General features: G+C 52.6%; 1 protein-coding gene across 4 annotated transcripts in view; it reads left to right on the top strand.

Moving 5' to 3' along the window:
- NTRK1 (neurotrophic receptor tyrosine kinase 1) overlaps positions 1-4,574 on the top strand; it is a 33,016-nt gene extending 28,442 nt beyond the window's left edge. For all 4 annotated transcript variants that reach the window (XM_060201639.1, XM_060201640.1, XM_060201641.1 and 1 more), the window contains 3 exons: positions 2,021-2,261; positions 2,519-2,677; positions 4,254-4,574. In XM_060201639.1, the coding sequence (XP_060057622.1) occupies positions 2,021-2,261; positions 2,519-2,677; positions 4,254-4,439 (586 nt within the window). In that variant the 3' untranslated portion in view covers positions 4,440-4,574. The remainder of the gene's footprint in view (positions 1-2,020; positions 2,262-2,518; positions 2,678-4,253) is intronic.
- The last annotated feature ends 10,389 nt before the right edge of the window (positions 4,575-14,963 follow it).

The raw sequence follows: 14,963 nt of genomic DNA on the forward strand, positions 1-14,963 counted from the left end.
GACTTGAGTTTTCCTGCCAGAAAGAGAGTCAATGGAGACTGATGTTCTGACCTTTGAAACAAACAAAAAATTTTTAAATTGCCCCCAGGATTGTCGCTGGAGCTTGGTGCCTGCATAATGAATCCACTGCTCCTTGTGGCTTTTTTGTTTTCTCTTCTTCTTCTTTTTTTTTTTAAAGGATTTTCTTTTATTTATTTTTTTATATTTATTTTCCCTTTTGTTGCCCTTGTTGTTTTTCATTGTTATAGTTATTATTGTTGTTGTTATTGTCATTGTTAGATAGGACAGAGAGAAATGGAGAGAGGAGGGGAAGACAGAGAAGGGGAGAGAAAGACAGACACCTGCAGACCTGCTTCACTGCCTGTGAAGCGACCCCCTTGCAGGTGGGGAGCCGGGGGCTCAAACCGGGATCCTTACGCCGGTCCTTGCGCTTTGCGCCACCTGCGCTTAACCCGCTGCGCTACCGCCCGACTCCCTTTCTTTTCTTGACAAGACAGAGAAATTGAGAGGGGGGTAAGATAGAGAGGAAGGGGGGTCGGGCGGTGGCGCAGTGGGTTAAGCGCAGGTGGCGCAAAGCGCAGGAACCGGCATAAGGATCCAGGTTCGAGCCCCCGGCTCCCCACCTGCAGGGGAGTCGCTTCACAGGCGGTGAAGCAGGTCTGCAGGTGTCTATCTTTCTCTCCCCTTCTCTGTCTTCCCCTCCTCTCTCCATTTCTCTCTGTCCTATCCAACAACGAATTGCATCAACAAGGGCAATAATAATAACCACAATGAAGCTACAACAAGGGCAACAAAATGGGGGAAAAATGGCCTCCAGGAGCGGTGGATTCATGGTGCAGGCACCGAGCCCAGCAATAATCCTGGAGGAAAAAAAAAAAAAAAAAGATAGAGAGGGAGACAGACACCTGCAGCATTACTTCACTGCTCATGAAGCTTTCTCCTGCAGATGGAAACTAGGGGATTGAGCCCAGGTCCATGTACATGGTAGAATGTGTGCTGACCTGACCCTGAAAAAAAATGAGAGCAGTGCTCAACTCTGGCTTCTAGTGGTGCTAGGAACTGAACTTGGGACCTCTACCTCAGGCGTGAAAACCTTTTGTAGAACTACTGGGTTATCTCCCAGGCAAAGGGAAGCACTGCCAAAGTTGTCAGCTCAGGCGAAGGCTCAGAAAAGGATGGAGAAGGGTGATCAGGGACTGACATTATGGAAGTACTCACCACCCCACACACAACTTATCCCTGGATGCTTCTCTCCTATTCACTTCCTCTATCACCAGCTCCCTGAGCCCTCTCCTCTATTCCACCCTGGCCCTCTGGGCTCCTCTCTTAGGTCCTGGGCTTCTCACAGCCCATCCTTTTTATTTTATTAATTTATTATTATTTTTAAATTTTTAACCAGAGCACTGTTGCAGCTTTGGTTTATGGTGGTGCAGGGGATTGAACCTGGGATTTTGGAGCCTCAGGCATGAGAGTCTCTTTGCATGACCATTATGCTATCTACCCTCTGCCCTAATTTATTATTTTTTAAATAGGCAAACATTTTTTTCGCCACCAGCGTTACTACTGACAATTGATGCTTGCATAACTCCAATGCCCACAGTGGCCATTTTCTAAGTAGAGGGTGAGATACACAGAGGGAGAGAGAAAGGAGAGATATCTGCAGCACCGCTCCATCACTCCTGAAGCTTAGCTCCTGTGAGTGGGGGCTTGAACCTGGGTCCCAGAGCTTGGTAATGTGTGCACTGTACCTGGCCCGTTGGGGTTATTTTTAAATGCCCTGTCAGGTGTGGACCTGGTCCTTGCAGAGTGGCCTTCCAGCCCAATTTTTAATTTTTAAAAATAGTTTTAGAAAGACAGAGAAAGATGGGAGAGAGAGACTCCAAAACACCACTTCAGTACCCACAGACTGCCCTTTACACGGTGGCATACAATCTTAGGCCACCGTGCTGGGCAAGGTTGCTCTGTTCCCTCTGCTGAGACATGCACACACACGCCACTTTTTCTCCCTGCTCTCCCGCAGATCCCACGGGCCTGACGCCAAGCTGCTGGCTGACCGGGAGGACGTCGCTCCGGGGCCCCTGGGCCTGGGACAGCTGCTGTCTGTGGCCAGCCAGGTGGCGGCGGGCATGGTGTACCTGGCGGGGCTGCACTTTGTGCACCGAGACCTGGCCACGCGCAACTGCCTGGTGGGCCAGGGATTGGTGGTGAAGATCGGGGACTTCGGCATGAGCAGGGACATCTACAGCACCGACTACTACCGTGTAAGGGCCCTGTGTCCACCCCTCCCCCAGTGCCCCCTGCCTCTCTGTCTTGGGCGTGAGACTCGCCGGCTCTGGGTTCTCAGCCCCTCTGGTCCGCGGTGACTCCGCTGCCCAGGACAGGAGCAGGCATCATCGGTTTTTCCCTTTTAGCCCGGGCGGGGGGAGCCAGGACCATCTATTTTTAATAACCGGGCGAGAGCTGGGGGTGGGCGCGGCGGCAGGCGCCCCCTGGAGGTGACGGGGAGCCTGGTCGGCAGGTGGGAGGCCGCACGATGCTGCCCATCCGTTGGATGCCGCCGGAGAGCATCCTCTACCGCAAGTTCACCACCGAGAGCGACGTGTGGAGCTTCGGCGTGGTGCTGTGGGAGATCTTCACCTACGGCAAGCAGCCCTGGTACCAGCTCTCCAACACCGAGGTCAGCCCCGGCCACGCCCTGCGGGCCGCCCCCACCCCGCCCTGCTCCTCGCTTGCCTCCTCTTCTCCTGTTCTGCACCCCACTCACTGCCCAGGAGGGAACCCTGGAACACTTCAGAAATGGAGCCCAGGCCTGGAGCCCAGCAGGCACTAGGGTGCACGGGAGGGGCGCAGCACTGAAGCAGCAGGGTGCAGGTTAGGCTGCAGGGAGGACGCCCCGGCCCTCCCCCGCTCCCCGCTCTCGGTACCCGACCCGCACGCTGCGGCCCCAGGTGTTCAGTCTCCCAGAGCGGCGCCCCCGCCCCCTTTTTGGCTCGCAGCTGTCAGTTTCCATTTCTCCTACTAATGCAGTCTGCTCCCCTGAGGCCGGTGGGGTGGGGGAGAGGGTTATAGATTTTAATTTTCTCAAGCACTGAGAGAAGGAATGGAATTAGTACCGCCCATAGCCCAAGTCTTCTAATGGTGGTGGTGGGGGTGGTGGGAGAGTAGGAGGAAGAGGCTCCAGGACCCTCAGCTGCTCCACCGTCCTTCCTGGGGTCTCACTCGGGTCTTTCCTGCTGCAGCTGCTTTTCAGATCAGCTGGGTGTCCACAGAGTGCCACCTACAGGAGAGAAGAGGAAGCGAGATTACCCTCAACTTTAAACTTTTTTTTCCCCAGATTTATTTTTATTATCTATGAGAATTCCACACAAGACAGAGAGAGGGATTGAGAAGTCAAATAAAATAATAATAATAATAATAAAGGGGCCAGGAGGTGGCGCACCTGGTTGAGGTTCAAGCCCCTGGCCCCCACTTGCAGAGGGAAAGCTTTGCCAGTGGTGAAGCAGTGCTGCAGGTATCTCTCTGTCTCTCCCCTCTCTATCACCCCATTCCCCCTCAATTTCTGACAGTCTCTATCCAATAAATAAATAAAATTTAAAAATTTTTTAAAATAATAAAATGGTTTATTTGTGAGACAGAGAGAACTAGAGTGTCACCCTAGCATATGAGATTCTGGGGATTGAATTTAAGCCCTCATGTTTGAGAGTCCAGTGCTCTAGACAATGTGCTATCTCCTGGACCACTCTACCTTAAAATTATTAATTAATTAATTAATTAATTTAAACCAGAGCACTACTCAGCTCTGGTTTATGATGGCGTTGGGGATTGAACCAGGCACCTTTGATACTCCAGGCATGAAATATGAAAGGCTTTTTTCATAACCATTATGCTATCTCCCCATCCCTCCTAAAATCAAATTAACTTTTTCCCTTTGCAATCCTGCCTCCCCCCCCACCTTTCTGGAAGTGACCTCCCCTTCCTTGTTCTCCCCACTTCAACCCTCAACACTAAGCTGGTGCATTTGGCAAATAACTGGGGCCCTTCTCCCTGCAGCCCCTCAAGCCCTGCCCCTAGCCTGCCCCAGGGTCCTGCCTCTGCCTGTTCTGGGGAGGATTCTGAGGCTCAGGCACCCTCCTTGGTTGGGAGGAGCCTGGCAGCTCCGACACCTGTGAGCTGCCTTGGAGCCTGGGAGCGCGGTGCCGGCTGCTCCGCCGCCCGCCCCGGCCCAGCGCTGTCCTCCCTCCCTCCGTGGCCAGGCCATCGAGTGCATCACGCAGGGCCGGGAGCTGGAGCGGCCACGCGCCTGCCCCCCGGAGGTCTACGCCATCATGCGGGGCTGCTGGCAGCGGGAGCCTCAGCAACGCCACAACATCAAGGACGTGCACGCCCGCCTGCAGGCTCTGGCCCGTGCGCCCCCAGTCTACCTGGACGTGCTGGGCTAGCCACGCCCTGCGTCCCAGGGGTCCCGCCCCGGGTGACCGCGCAGCACTAACTCGCCCTCAGCATGCAGGAGGGGCCACGGGGCAGGGTGGGCGGGGCCTGCCTGCACCCCCATAGCAATTATATTTATTATCCCTCGGCTGTGTCTCTTGCAAGTTTTTGGGGTGACATCGTTGCTCTGGGTGTGTGTGGGGTTGTGGTGGTAGCTGGGACTCGGTGGGGGCGTGGCTTTAGGCCTCTCCCCCTCTGACTTGCCCCCCCCCAGCGCAGATGTCACCCCCACCTTGTGGTGGCATCCCAGTCTGTGGTCACACCATTCACCTGGTAGGGGACAGGGGGCATCTGGCTGCCCAGGCCTGGTTTGCCTTCAGGCAGGTTGGGGGTGCAGAAGGAGGGTAGGGAGAAGGGGACAAAATGGGCTGGAGAAGGGGGCAAAATGGAAGCAACAGAAGAATAAGTGTACAAGGGAGAAGGGGGGGCTAGGGATGCCAGGGAAGAGAGTTAGGACCCTTGTCCCTCCCTGCTATCACCTCTGCTTCTAAGTGCTTTGCGGTTAGTGCCCAGAGGTCAGGGACTGCACCTTAAGGCAGGGTCTTCTCCCCATCTTCTTCCCCTTGGCCCTCTTGAAACATCACTGGCCTTGCTGGGTGACCCAAGGCTTCTGTCTGCATAGCGGAAGCTGGGGGAGGTACTCTGTTTCATCGCCTGGGCCCCCACCCCCGACCTGAGAGGGTCAGCCCTCCCCCCCGTACTCCACCTCTATCGGCCATCACTTCCAATCACCCTGGTGGCTTCTGCAATACCCCACACTTCCCTGGCTCCTCAGAGCTAATCTTGTGGCCGTCTCCTGTCCCTGGGTGCCCGGCTCCCCCCCCCACAGTGATTCAATCTGGGCTTATCACCCTCAGGCCTGGCCCTGCTGCGTCTGCCTCTTGTCCAGGCTGGTTAGAGCTAATAGAGGCCTGACCTGCGGGCTGATTGATTTGGGGGCGGGCTGGGGTGTCGTCTGGTCCCCAAGGGCCAAGTTCACAGGCCTTGTCTTCTGCCTGGGGATGGAGGTGGAGCTGGCTCTCTTGCCCCGTGAACCTGGGGTTAAGACAGGTGGGGCCACTTGGAGGGGCAGGCAGGTGTGTGTATGTGTGTGTGTGCACGCTTGTGTGTGCACGCGGGAGTGCATAGCCCCAACAGGTGATTCCAGGGTCAGATGGGAAGAAAAACAGAAGAATAGGGAGGAGACCGGCAGGGAAGGGAGATGGAAAGCTGGGGGCAGGCGCATGCTGGGATGGCACATAGGGAAGGCAAGTGGCTGACTAGGGAAGGTTCCTGAGACCAGCAAGGCTTCTGTGGGGCCTCCCTCCCTCCTCTGCTCCCCATGTGTAGCCCTGAGCCTCAGAAGAGGGTGCTGCTGCTCCTCTGAGTTGGGGATGAGTAGAGGCACAGGACTCTGGCTGAACAGGCTTGTGATGGCTGCAGGGCCAGCGGGCAAGGAGGGTGGGGCCAGGAGGGTCCTTCTAGGGCTTCTGGAGCATTTCCAAGGTAATGGATGTTAGAGGCCATTCCAACTGCTGGAAAAGTAGGCAGGGGAGGTGAGGGTTCTGGGAATCAGGTGTGGACAGAGAAGGGGGATTCTGGGGACCTGGGTAGAGGAACTGGGAAACTTTTATTGATCTAGAACCTGAGCTGAAGCTCTGGGCCTTTCAGTCCAGGTGGACAGTCCAGGCTGTCGCTCCTACACTGCCAACCTCATGACCTGTGAGCTCCCGCCCCTTCACTGCTGTACATGCTGATGAGCACCCCCAACCCAGGCACACATGTGGGGACCCCCCCACAACACCTTGGGATTCTGGTCCCATTAATGTGCCCTCCACCCCCCAGTGGGGCACCTCTCTCTGTTAATTACCTGCTGGCTGTGCAAGTCCTTTAGCTGCCCCTCCCCCAGACCACATACCAGAGGCTGAGCATGAGCAGAGGGCCACAGGAGGGGGCCCCAAGGGCTCTAGGGAGTCCTGGGACCTGGACAGCAGTCTGAGGTCAGCAAGGATCTCCCTTCACCCCTTTCTGTGGCTGAGGGCTGTGTTAGAAGAAAGGGGCTCAGAGAGGGCAGTGAGGGGGCCCAGGAGACAGCATAGTGGTTATGCAAAAAGATTTGCATGCTTGAGGCTCTGGGGTTCCAGGTTCAACCCCCAGCACTACTATAAACCAGAGCTGAACAGTGCTCCGGTTAAAAAAATAATTTAAGTGGTCTGGAAAGTGGTGTAGTGGATAAAGCATTAGACTCTCAAGTGTGAGGTTCTGAGTTCAATCCCTGGCAGCACATGCACCAGAGTGATGTCTGATTATCTCTCTCTCTCTCTCTCTCCCCCTCCTATCTTCTTCATGAATAAATAGATAAAATCTAAAAACACAACTTAATAATAATAACAGACTCAGGTGGTGGCACAGTCTGTAAAGTACACAAACTATCATGCACAGAAACCTGGATTCAACCCCCTGGTCCCCACCTACAGCTTCATGAGCAGTGAAGCTGTGCTGCAGGTATCTCTCCTTTACTCTCCCTGTCTCTATCATAATTTAAAAGTAAAATAAAAATACAACCAGAACAGTTCATTGGAATAAAGAGAGGAGAGAGAAAAAGAAAGACAGGGAAAAAGAAGGATATTGGGCACCATGAACACCTGAAGAAAGACCCCAGAGCTTCCCTCTCTAAGCAGCTTCTCCAGGCTCTCAATGTCCCAACTCCAGGGAGAAGAGAGCTGTGGTGCAAAAGCCAGCAGGGTTCCCCAGGGCCCCCCAGCATGGGGATGGGTTCTGTCAACCACCCAGGGGTCCCCATTCCTCCAGACCCCTGGCTTCTTTGCCAGCCTCTGCCTCCTTCCTGCCCTGTCCCTTGTGGCTGGCTTCCCGACAGGAGTGTGAGGCATCTGTCCAGGTTTCCAGGAAGTGTATAGAGTGGAGCCTGCTGGGAGACTGTCCTGGGTCCCAGGCTGGAGTGGAGTCCAGACTCCACAGGCCCCCTCTCCCACCAGATCCCCATGGGAGCTTGGACAGACGGGCAGCCCTCACCCTTAGAAGGCATGGAGTCAGTCCCTGGAGGAGCCAGAGCCCGGGAATTCTGGCTGTCAGCATTGCTGTACCACTACCCCCCCATGCAACCCCCTTACCCCACCCCCACCCCCAGTGATCCAGCACTAAGATGGAAAGTTCCAGTTGCTCAGCTCTGAGATTTGGAGCTGGAAAGACAGACAAGACAGGGCCAGCCGAGCTGACCGGGGCCACAGAGAGATGGAGAAGGACATGGGGGGAGAGGGGATCAGCCCTGGCCAGGGCAGCCGCGGCTGGGCAAAGAGAGAGGCTGGGAGGTGGGATGAAGCCCAGGCGAGTGGGAGCAACAGCGGGTGATTTTGCTCAGAGCCTTTGTACAAAGTGTACTGGGTCCCTCCTGGACTCCCAAGGCTGGGTGACCTGCTGTGTAGACTCCTGGATTCCAGAGTGGAGGGCCTGCTTCTGCCATTTATAGCCATGTGATGTCAGGCAAATTACTCAACCTCTCTGTGCCTTCATGCCAACAGAAGAGGGGTAAAATAGCTCTCAACTCATAGGATCATTCTTAGTCTTTTTTTTTTTAATTTTATTTGCTTATTTATTAATGAGAAAGATAACAGGAGAGAGAGACAGAACCAGCCATCACTCTGGTACATGTGCTGCCGGGGATTGAACTCAGGACCTCCTCATATTTGAGAACCCAATGCTTTATCTACTGAGCCACCTCCTGGATCACCATTCTGAGTCTCAAACAAACTTCAGGTGTAAAAACCCCAGGGCCTTCTCTGCAGGAGGCATGAAAGTTTGCCAGTCTCCTTATCCTCTTTCCCACTATCTTCCTCTCCATCCTTTTTTAAAAAACAGATACTGAGAAATTGAGAAGGAAGAGAGCAAAAGAGGGAAGTGAGGGAGACCCGCAGCACTTTTTTCACAGCTCATGAAGCTTCCCCTGCCCACTCAGGTGGGAACTATGGGCTTCAACCCAGGCTTTCGAGCACTGTGCTGTGTACATTCTTGGGTGTGCCATGGCCTGGCCCCTTCTTCTCTCCATCCTGCACTGCCTCTGCAGATCCCCTGCCCCTGCCCTGGCCCTGGCCCTGGCCCTGATCTTTGGGGATGAGACAGGACATCAGACTACCCGAGGTGTTGCAGGGAGTGTAGGGATAAGGATAGTGTGCTCTCCCACCACCACCCAACATCAGCTTTAACCCCCACTCCTGGATTTTCCCCAGTGGAAACTCTATTCCCATGCCACCTCCTTCAGGCAGCCCTCCACACTTGGATGTAGATCTTGGCACCTCCTAAGTGTGTTTCTGAGGTCTCAGGTCCTCATACCTCAGAAGTGGGAGGGGGACCTGTGCTTCCAGGCCTTGTACCTCAGAGGACCAGGCAGTGCCTCCTGCTGTCTGCCCACATGCTTCCAGCCTGGTTGTGAAGGGGTTATCAGCTCCAGGCTGCCCCCAGCGGGTCCCAGCTGCCCAGGTCTGTGGTCAGAGCTAATGCAGGCAGAGGTGGAGGACAAGGGGGCTCGAGTTATTAGTGTCTTCCTCTTTGAGGGCTATTGATTGCCCAGCCTCTAGGCTCTTGGGTCTACTAACGGGGCTCACAGGGGTGCTGGAGGGGGTGGGAGGATCACATGCAGCCTCCACCCACCCTGGAGTGGGAGCTAGGCTACCAGGGATGGCTCAAAGGAAGACACCCAGGGCTCATTTGTGGGGAGAGGCAAGGGCTCTGGAGATTGTGGAGCTGGAGTTGGGCTGGGGCACTGGAGCTTGGAACCCCAGGACATTTTAAAGGTACACTGGGGTGACCAGGCAGCTGGTGTGTTGTGTGTGTATGAGAGAAAGAGATGAGAGTCCAAGGGGGAGAAGGTGGGACCCCTTCAGGGACTCCCTTCATGCACTGAACCCCTAACTTCCCACTGCACCTTTCTACCCAAAGTTCCTGGTGCAGTTCTCTGTGGCAGTAGGGTGTCTATGGGATACCTCACAGCCCCCCCCCCCCCATGTTCTCATGTGGGCAAGTGACAGTTTCTGTGAAACACACACATTCTCTCTGCTCCGAACTTTGCCAAGTACTGTTTGCACCCCCAGATCAAGAGTGTAGACAGGTGGTACTGTGGGGTAAGGCAGAGATTGGCCTCCACCTCAATCAGGGGGTCCTCCATTTCTGTCAGGAGAAATTCGGGCTTTTGGCCATGCCCAGGGGTAAGAATGGGGGCACCTCAAAAGAGGAGTGGAGAGTGGGGTTCTGGAGCCTACAGGGAGGATGGCATCTCCCTCACTCCCTCTCTTTCTTCCTTCTTCCCTCCTTCCTCCTCAGTCCTGCCTTGCCAGCCCTTCTCTCCTCTGGAAGCAAGGAGGAGGGGCCAGAGTGGCTGCTCTGTCCAGGGGCTGGGGCTCAGTTCCTTCTGCCCCAGAGGGCCTGGCTTCCCCTCTGCTGGCTCGGAGAGGAGGTAATTAATGACAGGGGCTGGAGGGGAGGGCATTCAGGGCTAATGTGGGTATTAATCAGGCGCTGGTCCCCAGTGAGGGCTAGGATTCTGAGTGTGTGTGTGTGTGTGTGTGTGTGTGTGTGTGTGTGTGTGTGTGTGAACACGCATGCGCATGTTGGGGAGCACTGAGGGCTCTAGGGGCTCCAGAGTTCCAAAGCCACTGTGTCAGCTTCCCTCCCTACCCTTCATGACCCCGTCTCTTGGTTTTCTGTGTCTCTTTGGTGTGTGTGTGTGTGTGTGTGTGTGTGTGTGTGTGTGTGTGTGTGTGTGTGTTTATGGTGAGAGAACTATGACAGCCCAAGGGGGAGAAGGAGGGACCCCTACTACTTGTGCCGCGGGCTGCCAAAGGAGGGCCAGGACCCCTCCCTAAGGCCAAGTGTACCCTGAATGCAAGCCCCACCCCCAGCTGTGGGCAGCGGGCACATTAGGTGCTTGCCGAGGCCTGCCGTCCCTGCTAATTGCCTCTCAGCCTTCCCCTCATCACCAGGGCGGCCCCCATCAACTCCATTAGCCCCCCCCCTCCGGATAGCCCCTAAATCAGCCCCAATTATTCACAGGAGGGGGGTCTGAGCTGTGATTACAGCTAGAGTGGAGGGGGTGAGGGAGCTTGAGTGCCTGGTAGACTGGCCCAGTGGCCACAGGCAGTAGGGGTGTAGGACAGGGACCACCCAGGGGCAGTGACCTGGGCCTCCTGAGACAGGGCAGGCAGACTGGAAGATAGACAAGTGGGGATCACAGCTTCTATTTCAGCCCGCCCCCCCAACACAGTCATTACGAGCCAGGAGGGAGGGGTCAGTGAGGCACCGCTCATATCAGAGGTACTGGCTGGTGACAAGTGAGGCTGGAGGAGCAGAGAGAGGCACTCACTGTTCCTCAGCCTGGGGACTGTGCAGGGAGGGACACAGGACACCCCCTGGTGCATGGTGCTGTGGGGCTGGCAGGGGGGGAGACAAAGCCAGTGCTCAGCCCTTCACTCTGTGAAGTTCCTTCAGGCCCCCTGCATCCAGGCCTCCTCTGCTAGCCCTCCCACTCCTAGAGGGAGGAGACACTCCATTGTGCCCCCCAGCTCTTGTATTCTGAGCCCATGCACCCCACAGCACCTCCACTGGAAACCCCCCCCTTCTGCCTGCCTGGATTCCCATCAGCCACCCTGCTCCCATCTCTGAGCTGGTGTTGGGACCCACCACAGGCTCTGACCTCAGGACCTTTGAATGTGCTCTTTGTACACCTAGAGCTCTGTACTGCTCTGCCCCCACCCCCAAGTTGGCTCCTGCCTTTCCTTCCTGTAGTTTCACCTGCAACTTGCCTGCTTGCCTCCCTTTCCTTCTGCCTCCCTTCTCCAGACCTTTTCAGGCAGAGACATTTAAATAAAGAGACATCGAAGGACCAGAGCTTCCCTAGTGCTGTAGTCCTTCCACGTGGCGTACTGGAGACTCGAACCTGGGTCACTTTCCTGACAAATCACATACTCCCAGGTGAGCTCTCACCAGCCACAGGAGCTAGCCTTTCAGGGAGGCCTTCCCTGAGCACCTTTCCAAAAAAAGGTATGTTCATCCTCCTGCCTTCTGTCCTACTCCTGAATGACCCCCCTCCTCTTCATGCTCCTCCTTTTTAACATATTAGATAAACCAGAATCTTTTCTTTTTTCTTTTAACCGGAGCACTGCTCAGCTCTGGTTTATGGTGGTGCAGAGGATTGAACCTGGGACTTCAGAGTCTCGGGCATGACAATCTGTTTGCATAACCATTATGCTCTCAACCCTGCCCCCTTTTAACGTATTAGGAAGATGAGTTTGTTTGTTTATTTATTTATTTTTTAAAATATTTATTTTATTTATTTATTCCCTTTGTTGCCCTTGTTTTATTGTTGTAGTTATTATTGTTGTCATCGTTGTTGGATAGGATAAAGAGAAATGGAGAGAGGAGGGGAAGACAGAGAGGGGGAGAGAAAAATAGACAGCTGCACTACAGCCCAATTCCCGAGTTTATTTTTAAAAATATTTTATTTATCGGGAGTTGAGCGGTATCGCAGCAGATTAAGTGCATGTGGTGCAAAGCCCAAGGACCTGCATAAGGATCCGGGTTTGAGCCCCCCACTCCCCACCTGCAGGGGAGTCGCTTCACAGACGGTGAAGGAGGTCTGCAGGTGTCTATCTTTCTCTCCCCCTCTCTGTCTTCCCCTCCTCTCTCCATTTCTCTCTGTCCTATCCAACAATGATGACATCAATAACAATAACAATAACTACAACAATAAAAAACAACAAGGGCAACAAAAGGGAATAAATAAATGTTTTTTAAAATCTACTTATTAGATAGAAACAGACAGAGAAGTTGAGAGGGATGGGAGAGAGAGAGGCACCTACAGCTCTGCTTCACCACTCATGAAGCTCCCCCATTGCAGGTGAGTACTAGGGGCTTGAACCGGGGTATAAAAGTTATTATTTAAGGAGTTGGGTGGTAGCACAGCAGGTTAAGCTTAGGTGGCGCAAAGCTCAAGGACTGGTGTAAGGATCCTGGTTCTAGCCCGGCTCCCCACCTGCAGGGGAGTCGCTTCACAGGCGGTGAAGCAGGTCTGCAGGTGTCTATCTTTCTCTCCTCCTCTCTGTCTTACTCTTCTCTCTCCATTTCTCTCTGTCCTATCCAACAACAACGGCAACAATAATAACTACAACAATAAAACAGCAAAGACAACAAAAGGGAATAAATAAATAAATATTAAAAAGTTATTATTTATTGGAAGTTGGGCAGTAGCACAGCAGGTTAAGCGCAAGGACCGGCATAAGGATCTCAGTTCGAGCCCTCGGCTCTCCATCTGCAGGGGAGTCGCTTCATAAGCAGTGAAGCAGGTCTGCAGGTGTCTGTCTTTCTCTCCCCCTCTCTGTCTTCCCCTCCTCTCTCCATTTCTCTCTGTCTTATCCAACAGTGATGACATCAATAACAACAACAATAATAACTACAACAGTAATGAAAAAACAAGGGCAACAAAAAAGGGAAAATAAATATATATTTAAAAAAATTAAAAAGTTATTATTTATTTATTCATTTATTTATTTTGTTTATGAAAACATGTTTAGTTCTGGTTTATGGTGGTGCTGAGGATTGAACCTGAAACCTAGGGAAAGAGACAGGCTGGGAGTATGGATTGACCTGCCAACGCCCACGTATAGCGGGGAAGCCAGCCCTTCCACCTTCTGCACCCCATAATGATCCTGGGTCCATACTCCAAGAGGGATAAAGAATAGGAAAGCTGTCAAGAGAGGGGATGGGATACGGAGTTCTGGTGGTGGGAATTGTGTGGCTCCTCTGGCTTCTGATCAGCCGCCACTTTATGATCATAGGCCTCCGGGCTTGGAGCCGTGAGCTGGTGTCTGCTGCCCCCTGCTGGATACTGTTGGCATTGATGTCTGGGAAGGCAATATCCCGTTCTACCTTCCCGCCCTTAAGCACGCAGCACTCCATTGTCCATCCACACCCAACATACCTTTCACTGTTAACACCTGTCCAAATTTATGATGGAATCTTTTATTTTACTTTTTTATAGACACGAGTACAGGTGACATTATTCATGACGCATTCCATCACTAATTTTCCATTTTCAAGTTTTCTTGTAATAGTGCTTTCTTTGCCATCCCATTCTTGACGCTGAATCAATTCACCATTTGTCAAGTTACATACAGTCTGAGTTTTTCTGCCATCAGCTGTAGTTTCTTCAAACCCCCCTACTGGGATTAAACCGGGATCTTTACACTGGCCCCTGCACTTTGCTCCATGACCATGTGCGCGCAACCCGCTGCACTACCACCCCCCCCCCTTTTTGAAATATTTATTTTTGTTCCCAGACCACTGTTCAGCTTTGGCTTATGGTAGAGCAGGATATTGAGCCTGACACATTGGAGCTTCAGGCATGAGAGTCTGTTTGCATAACCACTATGCTATCTACCCTCTGCTCCACTTCCTTCCTTCCTTTCCTTTCTTTCTTCCTTTGATTTTTTTCTGGCAATATAGAGAGTAATGAACTCTCTCTGCAGGTAGAGAGTGGGGGCTTGAACCTGGGTCTTTGTGAATGGTAATTCAACTAGGTATAGAACTGCCTGACCCCCCCAAACCTGAGTACCTCAACTAAAGTTTCTTACCTCCAAATACCATCACATTGGGAATTGGAGTTTTCTTTAGCATGTGCACTAATGTGTTGTGGATAACATTAATCACAAAAACTGTTGATATACCTTTTGGATTTGCTATTATAATGATGTTACCTTCACATAAAGATGGCAGTTTTTCTTATCCAGTATTTATGCCCTGAGAGTACTTTCAATAAATATTGAATAGGAATAGTTATTTTGAAGAGCCTTTTAAAAAAATATTTTATTTATTTATTCATGAAGATAGAAGGAGAGAGAGAGAGAGAGAGAGAGAGAGAGAGAGAGAAAGAACCAGACATCACCCTGGTACATGTGCTGCTGGGGATTTAACTCAGGACCTCATGCTTGAGAGTCCAGTGCTTCATCTACTGCGCCACCTTCCTTCCGGACCACTAAAGAGTCTTTTCTTGATCCTTTTTTTTTTTTAATATTTATTTTATTTATTTATTCCCTTTTGTTGCCCTTGTTGTTTTATTGTTGTAGTTATTATTGTTGTTGTCGTTGTTGGATAGGACAGAGAGAAATGGAGAGAGGAGGGGAAGACAGAGAGGGGGAGAGAAAGATAGACACCTGCAGACCTGCTTCACCGCCTGTGAAGCGACTCCCCTGCAGGCGGGGAGTAGGGGGCTCAAATCGGGGTCCTTAGGCTAGTCTTGCGCTTCACGCCACCTGCATTTAACCCGCTGTGCTACCGCCGGACTCCTGGGATCATATATGTGTTTTAATTTTTTATATTTATTTATTTTCCCTTTTGTTGCCCTTGTTTTTCATTGTCGTTGTGGTTATTGTTGTTGTCTTTGTTGGATAGGACAGAGAGAAATGGAGAGAGGAGGGGAAGGCAGAGAGGAG

Source organism: Erinaceus europaeus, chromosome 11 (genome assembly GCF_950295315.1).
Source record: "Erinaceus europaeus chromosome 11, mEriEur2.1, whole genome shotgun sequence".
Lineage (NCBI taxonomy): Eukaryota > Metazoa > Chordata > Mammalia > Eulipotyphla > Erinaceidae > Erinaceus > Erinaceus europaeus.